This window comes from Indicator indicator, chromosome 1, assembly GCF_027791375.1.
Source record: "Indicator indicator isolate 239-I01 chromosome 1, UM_Iind_1.1, whole genome shotgun sequence".
Classification (NCBI taxonomy): domain Eukaryota; kingdom Metazoa; phylum Chordata; class Aves; order Piciformes; family Indicatoridae; genus Indicator; species Indicator indicator.
This window is the reverse complement of record NC_072010.1, coordinates 82297080-82318032: the sequence shown is the minus strand read 5'-3', so window position 1 is coordinate 82318032 and position 20953 is coordinate 82297080. Positions and strand designations below refer to the sequence as shown.

At 39.3% G+C, this 20953-nt stretch overlaps 1 protein-coding gene across 1 annotated transcript in view; it reads left to right on the top strand.

Moving 5' to 3' along the window:
• NECTIN3 (nectin cell adhesion molecule 3) overlaps window positions 1–10132 on the top strand; it is a 34468-nt gene extending 24336 nt beyond the window's left edge. Inside the window, exons 4-6 of the mRNA XM_054385007.1 lie at window positions 921–1038; window positions 2815–2966; window positions 9540–10132. Of these exons, the coding sequence (XP_054240982.1) occupies window positions 921–1038; window positions 2815–2966; window positions 9540–10132 (863 nt within the window). The remainder of the gene's footprint in view (window positions 1–920; window positions 1039–2814; window positions 2967–9539) is intronic.
• Window positions 10133–20953: the final 10821 nt, after the last annotated feature.

The window sequence follows — 20953 nt, the reverse complement described above, 5'->3', positions numbered from 1 at the left end:
TTTATTTTGTCACAGAGCTGTTCCTACACCAATGGAAGTAAAGGCTATTTGTTCTTTTCAATGAGAATGAAGTTATCATTTAAAGTGAAATGGTCTTAAACTTGTTTTTGTATGAGATTAGCGCTGAGGCATGTTTCAGAACTTGTAACGTTGTGTAGTAGGACGGCAAGAGGACAGAACTGGAGATTTTGTTTCCAGTCTCTACTCTTCCTTCAGTCCTGCCTTAAGCTTACAGCTTAGTTTACAGCTTTTGTAACTGCTCGTCCATCCCTGCTGGAGGAGGTTTTACCAAATCATACTGGTTCTGCTGTTCTCGGGGTTCTGAATTATTTCCCTAGGCCTCTCTGGCTTATCTGCAGTGGCCTTGCTTTTTAAAACCATAACAACACAACTCCATATTATGATGCCAATGGATAACTCTTACCCTTTTTTAACTGATACCTGTGATTTAGGGTTTCCTAATTACCTGGATTCCCAAAATGCTGATTGTGATCCTCTGCCATGAAAAGTAGCTCTAAATTACTGTTCCTCACTCCCAAAAGACCTTGTTAAAGGGACCCTTTACTTCTGAAACCCTCTCACTTTTCCCAAGTGCTGTATGTTTGCTAAAAGCACATAGAAGGACAGTCGCACTGATGAAACAACTGTTCCTGATCTCATCCTCTGCTGCAAATTGTTGTTCTGTGGCTTGGAAATGGGGGAGAGGAGGAGATAAATAAACAAGCAAGCAAAAAAAACCACCTGCTGCTCTGAGCAGAACTTGGACTACCACAGCAGGAAAAAAAGCTATCCTTTGGAAGCAAAAGTGACATTGATTTGCAAGGACAGCCTTATTTTCTTGTTCAGTAATATTTTAAAACCATTCTTGTTTGAGGAAAATACTGCGATTGTTGATAGGTTGCCTTTTTTTTTGTTGTCAGATGCCCCAGAAGTCTCAGTAACTGGCTATGATGGAAACTGGTTCATTGGAAGAGAGAATGTGCAGCTGAGATGTAATGCTGATGCAAACCCATTACCTATGGAATTCACATGGACCAGGTAAATAGTTACAAAAAGGGGCTTGCCACATGATGGAAAGAGTACAACGTCTTACCACAAACACCTGAGTATATGCTTATATTGGGTTGCAGTTCTGTTACCCAGCATTTTAAAAGGAGTATGTGTGAGTATAGGTGGCTATCTTGTGAATTTAAAAGCCTGAACAGTTTGTCTTTACTCTTAGGACAAAATCTCTTGTGTAGTTGCCTAATAAAGCAGACCAAACCATGTGTGTTGCAGTATACAGAGCAAAGCCCAATAAATATACTTGTTTCTTCACATGAAATAGGTTCTTAATTCTCTGATTTGAATTTAAGATGTGTGCAAGAACTAATCAATACAAGCTCTATTTCAAATTCCAGAAGAAACAAATATTTAATATATAAATAATATATAGAAATATTTCAAGCACTTCAAGCTCCAGAATTCACTTTTAAACTTAAGGTTAAAACTGAACCAACTTTTACAAGTAAAACTTAGTTTTCTCAGATAAGACTAGTGTACCTTTTTGTTCAACAAAGCCTATCCAAGAAGCTGTAACACTGATGAATGAGGAACTTCAAGGGAAAACAAAATAAAACCAATTCTATGCAAAAGAAGGGTTTCTTGAACGTATGAGTGGCTTCATTGAAATACTGTGCTAACTTACTGGTTTCAAAAAAGCTATTTTTTTTTTTTTTTTTTTTGGTCTACCACACCAGGAAAACTTGATCCATTGGAAGCAAAGGTGACATTGGATTTGCGAGGATAGACATCTTTTCTTGGTCAATAATATTTTAAAATGTTGCATATATGAGAACTTTGTTAGAATGTGACTTTCAAACCAATGGACAGTTTTATAAGGTTTTAAAAAATATTTCTGATACAATGAATTAAGAAGCACATGCTTAATTACTTTTGTTAGCTTTAAATGGCTGAAGCAGTTCTGGGCAACAATCACTGTTAGCAAAGTAATGAGAGTGTTGTCTTCAGCCTATGTTTGTTGGAGATCACATTTGCTGTGAATTGTTTGGTTTGTCTTTTTTTTCCATTTGAGTACCTATTTGAAAGTCTGGGGGTGGTATTTGTTAACTACTACTTGTAAAATCATTCTTTCTAAACGCTTCTAAGATGCTGAGCCGTGGTGATCACTGTTTTGAATATTGATTTAGTCTTGCTTAACTGTTATAGATGCTTGGATAAAAGCACAGTGGAATCGATGGCATGAAATTACATAGGGCTTGAGTGAGTTTTGGGGCGTGCATTCTCAAATGCATCCCCAAGCACCATGTTTCATTTCCATGCTGTAAATTGGATGGAAAAGTGATGGGGATGAGAAAAGGCAGATGAAGAGGGAAGAAACTGCCTGAACTCTTTTCAGAAATGCTAGTCAGTGTGCTGTAAACTAAGCGTATACTGACAGGACATTTATTGTCATGGCTTAACTGGATGTGAAAGAACAGGCAGATAATCCTGACAGCAGTACAAAGTACTTCTTCATTTGACTTAGTTTTTAGAGCTTGGCTTGGACTGTTCCTCCGAGTTCTATTAAGATAATGTTTTCATAGTCGTAATAATGGTCATTGGTAGACTGCTTGCTAGTGCCAGCAGATCTGGAAGTGAAAGGATCTGGCACAGAAACCAAATCCTAAATATTCAGGTACTCACTGAGAATATCTGATGAGAACCCACTGATGGTGTCAGAGCACAGGGATGAAATTTCTCTAGACTATAGCAGACATGATTTTTAAACTAGTCAGATTTAGAATTAAAATAAAACTACCTGTTTTGTTTCAGGTTGGATGGACACTGGCCTGAAGGATTGCTGTCTGTCAACAACACTCTGCAGTTCAGCAGCCCATTGACTTACAACTACACTGGGACTTATATTTGTAGGGTGACCAATTCCCTTGGTCAGAGAAGTGATCAGAAGACTATCTACATACTAGGTATGTCTTTCTTCTCAGCAAAGACAGGATGTTAACTTGGGGGTTTGTTGGTCAGTGGTTGAAATAACAAACTGAGCAGCCAGTTGATGCATAAAATATTTGTGCCTTTTGTGTGAGAACGTATTGAAAGTATGGATTTGAAAGCTGCACTAGAACCTGGGATTAAACTGACTCTTCAATAACAGCAACATAGAGTAAAAATTCTGCTTCTGAGATTATTCCTTTCTCTTGTCAGGTAATTTTAAGTGTTAACCTGCATTTTGCAAGACATTGACTGCAATAAACTGTATCGTGTTTGTAATACTTTTTTTTTAAACAGGGGAACAACTACATTTAGAGAAGTCAGAGATCCTCTGCTATAAGGAAGGTCGGGTTGTGTTGTAGATGTGTGTTGTGCTCCATTTACTTATCACCTTTGCTCAGGATGCAGATAACCCAGTGATTATAAAGTTGTGTTCTCATGCAAAACTCTTACTGATCTGCTTAGTATAATAGGACAGACTTGTGTCTATTTAGCACCATGGCTGTTGAAAAACATCTTCACATGTATCAACCCAGTGTGCACCATGACACCTTTGTGAAAGAGCATCACGACAGAGGATATGTTAATGGTGCTGTATGCATACCAGAAAGCTGATCTCCAGAATGCAAAGCATAACCTCAGCCACCTAGAGATCATACACGGTCATGTTCTAGGCACTGGTAAAAACAAATGCTTCAGCTGGCATTACTTTCAGATTTTAAAAGCTTTGTTACTTTTGGGAGTGTGTAGCAGGACCAACATCTACAAAATACAGGTGATTTTTTAGGCAGTTTAGAATTGGTCTGGTGCTGTATCACTACAGCTAATCAGTTTAACATTGAGACCAGCATCCTGCACCCTGGTCTAGGTTCTTTAGAGAAGGTTATACCAAACTGATTTTAAAAGCACTGTGTGTTAACTTCTAGTGTATAGGAGACTTGATTAAAATGAGAGAGGTGAGGCAGTCAAAGTATAGCACCTGTATTGTTTACAGAAATTAATATTTAGCACGTGCATTTTAACTCTTAAGAACAACTTCTCAGTGTGACTGTCTCTCTAAATAACTGAAATGCACTTAAAATGGTTCAGGATGGGTGACTGAAATATCAAAAGTGTCCATCTTAAATAGTAATCATTCAGGGTACTCTACAGAGACAATGTAGAGACTGATGTGAGGCGTACAGAAAATAAGACTGAAGTAGTAAACTTGAAGTTAAACTGCTTATCACTTTAATATTTGACTTGACTGAGCAGACATTATCTAGTAATAGTGAACATGTCACTGCTTTGCCGTAGAGGAATCATTTAATTAGATTTTTTTTCTGTCTTAGCTATTTTCCACTCTATAAACCTTGACAAAAACATACTGAAGTTTGGAAGCTATCACACAAAGCTGTATGATCACATCATCTTCCAGTTTTTAATTATGAAGCTGTCAGAGAGGATTTATAAAGTTAGTATTTCTGAGTAGTCATGATGCTGGTAGAGAAAACAAATACTAAGTTGGAATGTGTTACAGGATTGGAATGTAAGCTTAGGAAAAATGCTTTTGTTCTTAACACACATTGTTAAAAAAAGAAACTTCGTTTTTAATTGTTCTTAATACTCTTGCAGTGGAGTAGGGAAATGGAAGTAGCTGACAGGGACTGACTGGTAGCTTTTAGTGATGGGAGGTGATACATGGATACCTGGATAGTGAAATACTAATATGATGTTTGAAGCCAGTGACTCTCTTTTAACATTGGTTTTAAGGCACAGATACCTTTGCTACCTCTTACTTGTTCATTATTAACCAGGTTAAATTTGGTTCGATACTTGTCTAGCAAAAATAAGTCATGCTTCTCATGGAGTTCAGAGGTGATCAAGTGTTGTTGAAGTTCCTGTCTTAGTCCTGCAGCAGCAGGTTTTCCAAAAGAAGCTGTCAGCTTGATATGTGAAGCACTTAATCCTGTAATCTAGGCCTACTCAGGGTTTTACAGATGAAACTGAACTTTATTTCTTGCCTTGGTGTTCTTTCACCCTCATAGAGCTTACTGAGGCTTCCTCCATCCATTTGCAAGAGACGTGAACACGAGCCTCACATTCAGATGGAAACATACTTGTTACTTCTGTAATCTGTTCAAATGTCTGCCTTTTTGGAAGAGTCCACTTTTTGTTCACAGTGAAGCCATTGTTTGTTAGCTGGCCATCCTTGCAGTTCTAGAAAGATGCAACTTGTAAATGCAGAATCATTGTCATCTAGGGTGGCTGCTGTCAGGGTACCTGATTGTTACTTTTACTTTTGTTTCACAATAGGTAGATGTCTCTTCTGAGAGAGTGTTGAGGGTTCAGGCACTCTTGCATTTCCTGAAATGTATATTGGAAAGGATATTGATAAATTACGTAGTTCTTGTCCCAGGATACCCAGACCTTGCATGCTGCCTGGTATAGCAGGCTTGGAACTTTCAACAGTGTTCCTGAACATTCCTTGCAAGTTTGATATTATGTTCATGGTCACAGCTTTTCTCTTGTGTCCCAAAGAAACACCAACATGTTTCACTTGGTGCCTGGAAATCCCCACTAGAAACTGCCCAAGTGCAATGGACTTTGGAAATGGCCGAATGACTCTTAAGGAAGAAATTGTTTGTTCACGCTGATACCAACCTTATATTGATCATGCTGCCAAAATAGAGGGGAACAAACTGAACATAATCCAAAGGGAAACTCCAGTATGGAACCTACGTAGACAGGACTTAATGGGGAGAGGATTAAACAGTGTCCTCCCTGACTACTTGACTTTAGAGTGGGAATAGTTGAAGAAACAAAGATGAAATTACAAATCAGGCATTCAGAAAGCCTCTTCCATGCAAAGCCTCCTTTTCCTGCTGTTGTTAGAAGGGAGTTGCAAAATCAGCTTTTGAGCAGCTGAAAGAAAGGTCTGTTTATGTAATGCTCAGCCACATAACTAACAAGTACTTGAATTTTTAGAGTGCTCTATTTCTTTTAGATGCTGTAACTGCAGGGTAAGAAGCAGAGGTAAATACAGCTCTGTGATATATATGGAGGCAGATACTTGCCATCCAATGAGGACTGCAAACAGAAGTCTTTTAATTGTGCAAAACCACCTTGCATTTTGGAATGCAACTAACTAATGGTAGGTCCTTGTCTTGCAGAAGGCAAAGGAAAGGGATGTGGGAGGCAAAGCATGGATCTTGAATTGTGTGAGTTTTGTGCTTTATTTCTTAAAAAAAGATTTAACTAGATTTTATTGTGGTGCTTGAAACCATCTGGGCTTTGCCTGTATTAGTGCACAACAACCAGCCAAGGCTAATTCCTTTCCAAAACTTTGTTTCTGTAATGCTCAAATGACAGATGTTAGTGAAAGGAGATGTGTTTCAGTATTGAATTTTTTCTTCCTGGTCACCCTGACACAGTGGGCTACATCCAAAATGGTTTGTAGTTTAAAAACACTGTGTTCTGTAGCTGATTTTTACAATGGTGTACATGTTGATTCCAAAACTTAATCAAGGTTTTGGAGCTAGTTTTCAGATTTGAAGGATAATCCATCCATCTTTTTTCCCGTTCAACTTTCTCATGGGCCTTTTGTTGCTTCAGAAGCAAAGATAGGTGCTGGACATTTAAAGGAGTCTACTGCATGGGGTTGGAGGAGAGGCAATGCAGTGTCTGGGGACATGAGTGTCACAGTCAGATGTCTCTACTGAACTTAACTGTAGAAACTCATGTGTTCAAAATAAGTTGGTTGCATTGCAGGAACTGGGAGAACTGGGTCAAGAAGTGTCATTTAAAGGGAAAAGTGAAAATACCAGACTTAAGCTGTTGAAAGTTGCTACTCACTTTCGTGGGAAATACATGAAAAAATAAGTAATACAGAGAAAACTAAGCCTTGTGTACAAGGACTACAGTGTGAGGTAATACCTTGAGGAGGTATTAGAGCTTCATTTGAAGTAAAGAGCAACTCTGCCTTTCCTTGATAAGAAACTATCAAGATTCTTTCATGTCAGAAAATGTTTTTGCTTTTGAATTTTCGCCTATCCTTTTTTAATGAGGATGGTAGATATGTAATAGAAGGAATTGTTTGTGGGTCTTCAGTTATCATTACTACAGAATATACATAATAAGGATTTGAACAGGGCTCAGAACATAGCAAGAAACAAAAACAGAGATCAAGATGCATTTAACCTAAACCCAAACTTTTTCAGAATTTCTGCCACGTTTGACTTCTAGCCTGCAGATGTCATGATTTGTGCAACAAGCTTATGTTGGTGAAAGATGAGAGACAGTAAGCATTGGGTCATAAGTAAAATGTTAAAGAAAATAATCAGGAGGAAATTGATGCTTTTGAACAAAGTACATTTGAAGCAACTTAATGATATGCTTAATGTTTTGTGGAAAGCAAGACAGAAGAGGCATTTTCTTAATTTGGAAGGTAATGAGATGTGATTTCCAAGCAAAATGTTATGAAGTGGAGGTAAGAACTCTGGCGTTCCTTGTCTTAATGTTACTTTCCATTTGGGAGCTTGCTTAGTGCAGGGAGTAAAAAAAAAAAAAAATCTAGCTTTCCATTCAGAAATCCCAGGATCACACCAGAAATTAACTTCACATGTTCTTAGTTGTAACTGGCCTTAAAAAAAGGAGGGATGATTTTTATTTTGTCATTCTTCAGCAATAAAAGGTACTGACAGAAATATAGAGGTGTTCTTCGTTTTGTATTCTAGGAATGCATATAGACACTGAATTTATACTATATTTGCAACTAATTTAAGATCAAAATGTTCATTAATGCTTGGAGATAGTGCTGCTGGACAACCTGACAACTGGTGGATGGAACAGAAGTTCTAAGGGAAAAACTTCTTATAAACCACATATAGTTCACTATATTAATAATGGTGTGTAATTGCCACTGTTTCACATATCTGATGGTTACATTTGCCAGAATGCAAATATTATTGTGAATGTGTATTTTATATTGTGGGTGTAGAGGATGGAACCGGAGACCTCAGTATCAGAAGGAAACAAATAAAGCAATTACAAAGCCAGTTTAAAAAACCCAGAGAGCGTAGCCTGACATAAAATATTGCTGATGCTTTCGGAACTTGTATTTTAAGCTAATCTTCTCTAAAGCAAAAATGTTTTTCAAGGAAGAGGTTTTTGAGTTTGACTTCTTGACCTATGGCTTTGTGGGACATGGAAACCCTGGTAAACTTGGATTCCTTAATCTCTGCTTCTTTGTAAAATTATTAAACTCACCCTAAATCAGTTTTTACTAAAACCATCATCTGAACTCTTCTTGTTCATTTTGGTAGTGCATCTTCCTCCTTCAGCTTCCTGTCCTCTGTCAAATTAATTTCATTTATGTGTGTATATATATACACCTCTCTTAACAAAACACCACACTTACATAGTCAAGTAATAGAATTGTGTGCTTTGAAATTCTGTGTAGAACTTCACTAGTTAAATCAAGCTTAAAATGTTACATTCAGCAACACGATGCAGTCTGAGGTGTGGCTTGTAGTGACCATGATAAATGTGGCAATTCTGTCTCTGTGAGAGAATTGTATGGCTGTCTCTGAGAAGGAACATTAAATTGGATTTATGAATCTTTAAAGTTAGCATTTGTCAAATAACTGGAACCTTGACAAATCTCCAATTCTATCTATTTTACTTTGTGGTGGTAGATTTAGGGTGCCTCTGTAATGTACTAGTAGTGGTTCTTGTTTCCTTGCATAACTCGACATGAAGTTAGCTGTGGTATTTTATACTGAGGAGTGACTGTGGACACTTTTGTGCATGAGGGATCAAATTGCTTAGGAAGAATGCATAGAAATAATTTTTACTTCAAATGTTTTCATTTCTTAATTTTGATGTCCTGAATGCTCCTTGCTCAACATGTTATTTTGAGATTAATACAACACATTTTTAACCATGCTTCTTTCACTAATCACAAGGTGAAGCTGAGTAAGTTGTGTTAATGCAACAAATGTTTTTTGGAGAGAATAGCTTAAAAATCAGTAGTTCATGTGCTGCTGACTGAGCACACAGATCATAGTTTTTCATTCTTCTCTTCTGTGCCCTGAAAAATTTCTGAAGTGGGAATTAAATGTGACATAATTGACTCTGGGGCATAATTTGATCCAGTGTTCCTAACTGCTTGCTGGAAGGAGCAAGGGCTGTTTTGTATTTTTCCTAAGAGGGTACATTCTTCCATGGAAGAGGTAAATAATGAACTCTGGACAGTGGACATCTGAGCAGAAAAGCTGCATCTCCTCCTTGGAGGAGGGCAAGATGTCTACCTAAAGATGATTTTATTTCATTTTCTCCCCGTACTTCCTGTCCTGCTGCAGCGTGGCTCAAACCCACACTTAATGAAGCTGGTTCAAAGCTTGTGAAAAGTGTGATACTTTTTGAAATGCCATGAACATGAGAATGAAAAACTATTCTTGTAGAACCCACCCATCAACTTTGCTTTCTTATAAACCCTTAACTGATTTAGCTTGCATTGACATTCTTGTGCCTTTTCTGTGTCTTGTCTACTTCTTTGCTCTTTCCATTAGATCCTCCCACTACTACCACTCGGCTGCCCACGGTTCCCTGGCATCCTTCGACTGATGGCATCACAGGTTTAGCAACAGAACCTAGAATAATAGAGTTCCCAACAGCCACCTTGCCAGCCATGCAGGAAGACTCTTGGGGTACTGTCATCGGTAGCGCGGTGGGTGGGGCTCTCTTCCTCATACTGGTCAGTGTTCTGGTTGGAGTTATCTGCTATAGGAGAAGACGGACGTTCCGTGGTGACTACTTTGCTAAGAACTACATTCCACCATCAGATATGCAAAAAGAGTCTCAAATAGATGTTCTTCAGTCAGATGATGCGGATTCTTACCCTGACAGTATAAAAAAAGAAATAAAGCATCCCATGAACAGCTTAATATCTAAAGATTATTTAGAAGAACTTGAAAAACCAGACTGGAACAATCTAGACAATATTAACAGGTACCAGGAACGTTATGAGAGACCTGTGGATTACTATGAAGGTGGAACCTTGGGAATGAAGTATATGGGTGGTGAATGTTACGATGACAATGAAGAAGACTTTGTTTCTCACATAGACGGCTCGGTGATATCTCGGAGGGAGTGGTATGTGTAGTGACCACTGGAAACCAAGCATATCTACAGTTCATGTCATTGGCTGATCACTTTCAGATTGTTTATACTTACACAGGAGTAGGAATACACTTTTTGAAACTTGATATTTTTTTTGGAAGGTTTTTTATATTGGGACTCAACACAAAATACTGAATCTGGGGAAAATGTATCAGAGCTGCTTTTTTTTTTTTTTCCCCCCCTAATGCTGTACTACTGTTTACGGTTTGAGTCTTCATGCAGAGTGCTTATACTGGTCTGTGTCAGAGGTTAAAAAGGCTAAATTAAAGTTGCCATTCAAAACTGTTGAAGAACACAAAGTGGGTGTCTTTTCTCTCTGATTTCAAAAGAAGTTTACCTAAGGCAATGATAAAATAGAATCTTTTGGGTCATTTACTTTGCAGATTAAGTGAATTAGTCCAATCTAGATACCATCCAGGGTAAACTTAATGCTACTGTATAGCAAATACTTTACCAATTAAAATGAGTTATAGCAGATTCAATGCTTTATTTTTAGTTCTTTCTGCACAAAAGTGAATACCTCTTAGCATTTTAATGAGCCTTCTTGTACTGAAGTCATTGCACTGAAACTAACTTATGAACAAAATTTTGAGAAGTAACTGTGTGAACAGGTCAAAGGCTTGTCATTGAGTAAGATGAAAAATTATTTTTATAGTCATTGATTTCTAAAGCTTATGCCGATGTCTGTACATATACCTACAGTAGGATATTTTGTTAAATCTGTAATTGGGAGGAACGTCAAAGCTCATTCATGACTACAAGGCTCTCTTTGCAAGTGAACAGGGTATAGTTTGAGACCTGTTTCCGAGGCTTTGTGGGAATCTTGCCGTTGAATTTGAAACCTGGAGAACTGACACAAGTAAGAAGAAAACTAATAGATTTTTGAAGCTAGAGGTAAATGCCAGTTTCCTTGTTTTCCCAGGTACCACTAAACATTAAGCATGCTAAGAGTTGTCAAAGCATTTGCTAGAGTTTTACCACCAGAAGCTAAACCACTGATTTTATGCTATTTCTGAATAAGTTAGAGTTGTTGCTTTGAAGACAGTGACAAGAATTTCACATTATTAGTAGGGAAGTGAACACTTGCATTGCCACTTCATCTACTGAAACACTCTCCAATGGTTTTGGAGGAGCCTAGATTTGTTGTACAGCCTTGGTACCACAGTGGGTTTGTTTTCCCTTCAAAGAATCAATAATGGTTTAACAACAGGTTTTTTGGATGCATTCAATGTAGGGCATCTTGCTTGCCATCTGAAGTAGTTCTACTTTGCCTTGAGCAGATTCACCAAACTAATTCTGCCAAACATGTAGGGAAAAATGAAATCACTTGAGATGGATTACAGAAGAATGATAAATTCCTAATTAGAATAATAGGTCCTTTTGAAGTGCCAATTTTACACGTTTAACTCAAGAAAATGAAGCTGGTTAGTGTTGGAAGCTATTAGTATTTGAAACCTGGGAAGGGAAAAACCTCTGCTACCTATAAAATGAAACAGGCTACCTGATTACAACTGCTTCATGAGCATTCAGTCTGCAAGCTCTTTTCTATTCTTATCTTTTGGTAGCTTACAGCATTTAGAACGTCACAAAAATAGTTGTATTAAGCACTGTGGTTTCATATGACTGCATGTCTTTGAAAAAGATTAAGACAACAGCTTTATTTGAAATTCAAGTGGAAAAGCATCCCTAAACAACTCGAGTTCATGTTTGGATTGGTGGGGTACCAATGTATTTCTGACCAAAGTCTCAAGAACAACAGCAAATGATACTGTGTGTATCTGTAGTTTGACAAAACAAGGGAAGGAGTCAAATTTCTAGCAGAAGGTTCTGATACAAACTGTTTCTGGAATAAAGAGATCATAAGTCTCTTCAAATAAAAAATGCTTAATATATCATCTTTAAAAGATGGTGTTACTTGGAAATAAACATGACTAGAAACCTGTTTTCCACATGGGATATCTTGTTTCTGTCTCTGTGGATTTTTCTGGTTTGGATTTTTAAAAAATATATATATATATATTTAATTCCTCTGAGTTAAGAATTTGAAATGTTTTGGAGTTGAACTTGGTAATAGGGATAGGGCTTATGCGTGTTGCAGTGTTTTGTACGTTCTGTCTGCTGTAAAAAGAAATGATTGTAAGTACAAATGGCTGTTGTGTGAATAAACTTTTTCTTATGATCTGGAACATAGACAGTGTTCAAGAAATGTTTGACAGGTATGTCCCTGAAACTGGCAGTGGAAAAAGCCAGAGGCTCAGTTGAATAAGCTGAAGTGTTGAAGGAGGACTTTTTAGCCTTTCCACTTGGACACCCTGAGCTTATAAAACAAGTATCTGTAGAAACTATTTTTAAAAGTCTGAACCTTGAGGAAGATGCATAGGAATGGTTGCTGTCCAAATAGTCCCACTGGAAGCACATCTGATACACTATATAGAATTCATGTTCTTAAAAAAAAATGTTATTTAGGGGTTTTTGTTTTGTTTTCAGTTGCTGTAGCTCTGCTTTACACATTTCTTGCAATTAATCTATTGTCACCTCTTAATTCGATGACTAACATGCTGTGTAGCTGGCACCATGTGTCTTGGTGTTCTCTGGCTTATTCAGCTTGGCATAGTGGTCTGGGCTTCTGATTGTTCCTCAGGTTAGACTGAGAGAATTTCTGTGATTGCTTTTTTTGCAGAGTAATTTTTAAAAGCAAATTACACAAGGCCTATGATAATTGCGCTTCAGTTCTTGTATGTTGCAGCACTTGCTGCGCCTTTGCCATTTTTTTTCCTGGTGTTCAGAGAGGTACATGGATGGCTGCTGTCATCTCAGCCAAAATGAGATTTGTTTTGTTCAGCTCTCATTGGAAGTAAGATACTACATGATGTTTGAAAACTGAAAGTAGAATCTTCCAGGGGAAAAAAAAAAAGGCATGTAGAGTTAGTACAGTTTGAAACAATGAAGAGACTCCCCTGGTGTGATCACAAGACCCAAAGCGTCTTCATGAATTCTGGACCTGAGAGTGTACAAAACTTGTGCAAGGCATTTGACACTGTCCAAGGTGATGTGCTTGTCTCTAAATTGGAGAGACATGGATTTGACAGATGGACCGCTCAGTGGGTAAGGAATTGGCTGGATGGTTGTACTCAAAACAGTTGTGGTCAAGGGCTTAACGTCGAAGTGTGCTTGGTAATGAGTGGTGCTCCTCAGGAGTTGGTACTGCGACCAGTGCTGTCTTTGCCAGCATGGACATGGACATTGGGATCGAGGCACCCTCAGCAAGCTGTATGCTGTGACTGACACGCAGGACAGAAGGGAAGTCATCCAGAGGGACCTTGGCAGCCTGGAGAGGTGATCTAGGCCCATATGAAGTTCAACAAGGTCAAGTGCAAGATCAACCTCCACAGGCAATCCCAAGCGCTCATAGAGGCTGGGCAATGAATGGTTTGAGAGCAGCCCTGTGGAGGAGGACTTGAGGATGGTGGTGGATGAAAAACAGAATATGACCTCACCTGGGTACCCTGTTCAGCTCTGGATTCCCCAGCATAAGAAGAACATGAACCTGCTTGAGTGGGTCTGGAAGAAGGCTATGAAGATGACTGAGGGCTGGAGTTGCTCCGTTATGAGGACAGGCTGAGAGAGTTACCTTTCTTCAGCCTGGAGAGGGTTCCACTGAGAGCTTAGAGTGGCCTTCCAGTACCTGAAAAGGGCTAAAGGAGAGATGGGGAGGGACTTCGTCTCAGGGAGTGTAGTGATAGGTGAGGGGCAGCAGTTTCAAACTGGAGGAGGATAGATTTAAGATAGGTATTGGGATGAAATTCTTTTCCGTGAGCATGGTGAGAAACTGGAACAGGTTGCCCAGGGAGGTTGTGAATGCCCCTTGCCTAGAGCTGTTCAACACCAGGATGGATGAGGCCTTGAGCAAGCTGGTCTAGTGGGAGGTGTCCCTGCCTGTGGCAGGGTGGTTGGAACTAGGTGATCTTTAGGGTCCCAACCCAAACCAGTTTGTGATTCTGTATTAGCTACCTGGAATTTTCTCACTTCAGAGGACCCTCAGTGTAAAATCACCTTACGCCAACTACACTGCAGTGTATCAGTGAGCCCTCCACTGACTGATGTGTCCGTTCTGCAGAAGAAAGTAGAACTCCTAAGTCCTACCTTGTATCTGACATACAAGTGGAGCTTTGTGAAATGGAACAGTGATCACTGGAAGTGGCACAGTGTGTTCATCTTTGGGAGTAAATTAGTTTTACTGCATGTTATTAATCTATGACTCCATGCGTTAATTTAGGCAATTTTTGTGAGCTGCTAAATTTGGTATTTGTTTAAGCTACTTAAACCTACCTGCATGAGTGATCCTGGGGAGCATTGCTGTCAGGTCTTCTGTAGCAGTGAGAGGACAGCAGTCTCTTTATCAGGTTGGAATTAAGATGGTTTGGTTTGGTTTCCAAATTAGGGATAAGAAGAATGCTTCGTTTAGCAGAACAGCCCTAGTATTAGGAGTAATCAATAACACATGCTGCATAGTTTTGGGGTTTGACCTAGGAATAGAATATATAGCTGAAGAGGCTCCTAAAATGTTCTCTGGTCAGAGATTGAATAGGAGATGCTTGTGTCATGCAGAAGAAGCATAGAATTATTTCTGTAGGAAAATTACAAGCCAACTGCATTAGAAATGTTACAAATATAGAACTATATTAATTTTAAATTCCTTTGCTGTTACCCTTCTGCCCCAGTAACTAATGTCAGCAGAGCATTATTTATGTATGCTCCCATCTAAAAGTTTTAGTAAAGCACATGTGAATTGTTCCAATTATGCAATGTTTTGATGAGTATGTAAATTCAGGTTGGAGACACTCAGATGAATGATGCTGAATTAAAGCATGTTAGCAGGTTTCACAGTTTGGAGACATAAAACTGACTGAATTCCTGGCACAGTGAAATAGATGACCTTTAAAGACTGAAAAGTGTGTTTGTGCAGTATGAGAGCTGCTTTAACATCAGATTTGACAATGCTAAGGTCAAAAGAAAAATGCTTTTAAGAAACCCCCACAAAAAAACAGCTTTTCCTCCTTCTTTGTTAAAATTTCTTTGTAAAAGCGACTGTTTCATGCAGCTTTAAGTATGAAGTCCTGGCCATGTTAGATGGGTATAGGGGTTGCTGTGGTCAGTGTAAGGGAAAGTATTAGTAAGTTTGTGTTCATTGCTCCTAGTGGTACATCTTTTTTCCACCTTGATTTTAAGTTTTCCTTTTTTTCCTTTCTGCAGACTTCAGTGGCTTGCCAGTAAAGCCAGTTGTCTGGCTTGTTAACACCTGGTTTGCTCATGTGAGTGCAAAGCATGTGTTCTGTAACTTCATCTTGCCCTGAAATCAGAAGCAAAAGCATGAGGTTACTACTTAATGAAAGTAGTCAGCAGCCTTTTGGAAATGATGATGAGCTCTCTTTGTTCAGACAGTTTGAGTTACTGGAGCCAATGCCTGACAGAATGCTAGTGCAGGAGCAGGGTTTTGTTTGGTCATGGAGGGAAGACACATTTCTCAGACCAATGCTGAAGTAGCTTATCTGAGTTTTAAAAGTATGTGAACTTCTGAAAGGTGTCATCTATGCTATCACATTGCAGATGTGCCATTTAAGCAGACCTCTTCTGTTGCCGTAGCAGGGGCTGTGATTGGAGCAGTCCTTGCTCTCTTTATCATTACCATCTTTGTGACAGTGCTGCTGACTCCACGGAAGAAAAGGCCATCCTATCTTGACAAAGTGTGAGTATCTGTTGGGTGGGTTTGGTTTCAGTTTTGTTGGTTTGATTGTTTTCATTGAAAGTTTGTTCTATGCAGGAATTTAAATGTTTGAGTTCCCTCAGCAGCTGTTCAGCTGTCAGTTTCAGAACATTACGTGTGAAATCTCTTGTATTTCTGGAGAAGAACTTCAGGGGTGATAGAATTCTTTGTCTTCAGAAGTTGTTTTAAAACAACTGCTAATTGATTAAACTGGAGGGCAAGGGAGAGGGTCAGCCTTGACAGATGCCACAAACTGCTAGTTTATCTAAACTGTAGGTCTTATAGGAGAACAAAGAAGCCATGCTTTGCAGAAGTGTAGGTCCACGAGATCTATCCTGAGATGTGTGAAATTAAGTAAGCACCCCACAGGCATATGCTTAGAAATAACTGACTTAAAGTGCTTTCTGGAAGGCTGGTTGTTTCCTCAAGTCTCTGGCACAGATGTGATTTACTTTTTAAAGCAACCAATATGGTCAAACAAGAACGAGCAAACAAAAAACGTCTGAAAGGATTTTGTCAGTTCAAGTGGATGGTGTCTAGACTCTGTTTGGAATATGCATCCAAAGCGATGATGGGTTGGAATATCTGAAAATAGAAGTTTTTTCACACATGCTGTATACAGTTAACACATACACTGAATGGGAAATGAAAATGTCTGTCATGTCTGAATATACTTAATGAGGAGCAGAATAAAATAATTTAGAGAGCTGCACATAATATAAGGCTCAGTGTTTGCATCTATTGAGCTAGTAAGATGAGTCAAGCGTTTCTCTACAACATAATTCGTAACATGGTTAGAAGTATTGTTTTCTTTTGCTTTTAATTTCTGTAGCTGAAGCACATTTATAAGAATAGTCTTAAACACTTTGTTTTATAACCATTTGCTTTCACTGAGAGAGTTACAATAGAGAGGCCTTGCATGTACTGACTATAAAGCTTTCTCAAGGGCTTTTCAGAGAAATGATGTAGTAGTAACTGTGGCTTAAAGTGTACCTTATAACCTGGAAATGATGATAGATACCAGTATCCTCTAATCCTACTTGGAGTGTGTGTGGAGTTCAGTCTGCTTAGCACTTGATAGGATAAATAACACTAAATAACAATGATAAATAACAAATTACAGGCAGTGCTTTTCAATAGGCAGTGTGTGACTGAGTTATTGCCAGTGGTGGATTGCAATATTTCACATATGTGTCATTGATGACTGAAAGTGATGTGTCCCTGAATGTTGAGTGTTGGGTGATTTTGCAGCTAACATAAAAAATATCTGGCCATTGAACTGGACTTCACAACACAGCATGTTGTATTTCATTCTTTACTACAGGATTGATCTTCCACCCACTCATAAACCATCCTCCTGTGAGGAGAGAGCATTCCCTGTGCCACAGAAAGAAGCTATGCTTCAGGTAAGCGTTTATGTCCAGCTTAAAATGAGGTAGAAAAGTGTGAACTATCCCCTTTTATTACGCTGGTTTGGTCAGTTTTTGCTTCTCTAGCAATGACTGGCTCACAGCCAAGAGGTTTCACAACACATGCAATATCTGAATCTTACATCTTTGTTGTTGAAGTCTCAGAGGTCAGGAAACTGGCAATGGATCCCTTTTGTATCTATAATAGTGTTTGACAGACTCTGCTCTTGAAGCAGAAAAAGCTCTAGCTGAATTTCTGCAACAAAGAGAAGTACAAGATTTATAGAACAATCGTCAGAGTGGGGCAAATATGGTTGGTAAGCCTAGCAAGGGACTTGAAACAGCATCTTGCTTACTGGTAACAGCTGCCGTGCTTTCAAGCTGATAAGGTTTGAATGATGGGAGTATGCTGGAATTTGGGCTTTGGTGTGGCTGATTCTACCAAAGTATGGGTTTGATTCCCAGTGCAAATCACTAAATCACTACTAAATGCTTGTAGTTACGTACCTTGTAATTTTATCTTGTTTCCTGAGTATGTCAACAACAATAGACTATCAATTTTGTGACAAATACCTTACTCTTTAGTGTGCTTTCAGAGATTTTTGGTGTATATTAAATTGGTCTGATTTTTAGAGTCCTGCTTGCACTAAAAGAGACTTTAATCTTCCCTGTCAGTATTAGTGAGAACTGGCCTGTAATTGCTCTGAATGAGATTTTTGTATAAATTAACACAATTCTTACCTCTCTTGTGCTGAACTGTGAGACTGAGGTAATTCAGGCAGTAATTTGTTTATAGCTAGTGCTGGTTTTACGTACTCTGGTGTGCCTTTGCAGCTTTAAGGACCCATAGGAGCTTGGGTTTTGTTCTGATGGAGAGATGGCCTGGGGAAAAAAACTCCACCTGCCTTCAAGATGTCTTTTGATAAGAGTTCACAGTAAAGCTGAAAATATTCCTGTGAATTGTCTTCAAGTGATTGCTGGTTACCGAAGCTCACCAAGTAGGACTTGCCAGTACAAGCTTTCCTCTCTCTCATAAGTAATGCATGGAAAGGATATTATGTATGACAAACTTTACATTGAGTAATACCTGCTGGTGCTGCTGCTAAACTAAGCAAAAAGTTTTCCTGAGACACGTGGCTACTTTTAGCAGCAGCCTGATTAATATTAGGAAGGTATAAAACATACAGTTGGCAAAGCATGATAGGCTTTTGTCTTTTGATCTGGAATGGGTATCACAGTGAGGTGACATGAAACACTGCCTTTCTGTGCCCAGGTTGGGCATTTTGTGCTGCCTGTTTAGTGACTTCTGTCACCACAATGCTTCACCAATACAATACTGGTGAATTGTGCTTCTGCTAATATTCCTTTGCTTTATAGTTTATGGTAAAAGATTATCTTGCAGACTCAAGGATGGTATTTGTGCAGCTGTAGTGCTGCTAGATGGCAAAATTACAACAAAAAGAAATGCAATTATTTATTTTTTTAACCTGAAGGGGCCTACAAGAAAACTGGGGAAGGACTTTTTTACAAGGGCTTGTAGCAATAAGACAAGGGGGAATGGATTGAAGCTTGAGGATAGATTTAAATGGTTTATTAAGAAGAAATTCTTTACAGTGAAGGTAGTGAGACACTGAAACAGGTTGACCAGGGAAGTCATGGATGTCTGGAGAAGAGAAGGCTCCGAGGTGACCTTATTGTGGCTTTTTAGTATCTGAAGGGGGCCTACAAGAAAGCTGGGGAGGGACTTTTTAGGCTATCAGGTAGTGACAGGACTAGGGGGAGTGGAATAAAGCTGGAAGTGGGGAGATTCAGGCTGGATGTGAGAAAGAAGTTCTTCCCCATGAGAGTGGTGAGAGCCTGGAATGGATTGTCCAGGGAGGTGGTTGGGGCCCCATCCCTGGAGGTGTTTAAAGCCAGGCTGGATGAGGCCCTGGCCAGCCTGATGTAGTGTGAGGTGTCCCTGCCCATGGCAGGGGGGTTGGAACTAGGTGATCCTTGTGGTCCCTTCCAACCCTGACTGATTCTATGATTCTGTCTCCCCCCTCGCAGTGTTCAAGGCCAGGTTGGATGAAGCCTGGTCATTGGGAGGTGTCCCTGCCCATGGCAGGAGGGTTGGAACTAGATGATCTTTGAGGTCCCTTCCAATGCAAACCATTGTATGAATCATTTACAGAGCTACTCAGACAGTGCATACCTTATTGTTTTCTGTTTTAGAATTCTGCTGGTTTTCAATTGTTCCTTGGGTTTGCTTACTGTGGCTTCTGTCAGTGCATACTTAAGAACTAAGAAAAGTTGGAGCTGACTGCAGTCTTTATTGAACATATAACAAAATGTTTTATATAAATATATTTTGTAAGTAAAGACCCTAAACAGAAAGAATGGAATGCTCCTTTCCTTCACACTGGATAAATGCAGTTTTAAGCTGTTCAGAGAAAGGGAGGAAAGAGATTATTTATTTCAAGCTGGATGTAAACTATGTTTTATTTAAAATAATGGATACTGGCATTGTTACTGCACCTGTTCTTTTTTTCTTCTGTGGAACTCCAAAACTGGAAGTGCCAGAGCTGGAGGCTGTCTTCCTAGCTGATACTGCCTGTAATCAACACATACTGTTATGCCTGAGGGAAGTGACAAAATGCTGGCTTTAGCCAGGAGATGACTGGTTGCATTTATTTGGTGTAACAAGCCAACACTTGGATAGCTGTATGAGAGGTAAAAGCAGCACATTAGCAGCCTGTCTTGTTGCGTTTGACTAAAAGTCTGTGCTAGCCGTGGAACTTCTGTTCCAAATGCTCATTGAACCACATTGTCTGGTCCTAAATGAGAAGCATGCTGATGAGCCTCTCTAGGTGTTTCAGAGGTAAGCTTCTGGTGTAACTACATTATCAACAGTAAGGCATGATTAGACTCACAGAATCAACCAGGTTGGAAGAGACCTCCAAGATCATTAAGTCGAACTGATTATCCAACCCTAACTAATCAACTAGACCATGGCACCAAGTGCCTCATCCAGTCTCTTCTTAAACACCTCCAGGGATGCTGACCCCACCACCTCCCTGGGCAGCCCATTCCAATGGGCAATCTCTCTTTCCGTGAAGAACTTCTTTCTAAGATCAAGCCTACACTTCCCCCTGCACAGCTTGAGACTGTGTCCTCTTGTTCTCTTGCTGGTACCTGCCACGAATCTGAAGTGTAAGAACTGACCTGAAATTGTTGTGGATGCGCTATGCAACATTTTGAATGGTGTGTAATAATTTGTGAAAAAATATTTTAAGAGGATGTGACTTCTCATGCAGCATGAACACTTAAATTTTATGTTAGAGATCAAGTTCAGTTTCTTGAATGATGAGGGGACTTGCAACATCTGTCTTATGAGGAAAGACTGAGAATTGGGGCTTTTTAATCTGGAAAAGAGAAGACTGAGGTGGGATCTGATTAATGCTGATCAATACTTAAAGGATGGGAGTAGGGAGGATAGGACCAGTCCTTTTTTCGGTGGTGCCCAGTGGCAGGACAAGGGGTAATGGGCACAAACTTGAACAAAGGGAATTCCATGTAAACATGAGGAGGAACTTCTTTAGGGTTCTGGAGCAGGCTGCCCAGAGAATTGGTGTAGTCTCCATCTCTGGAA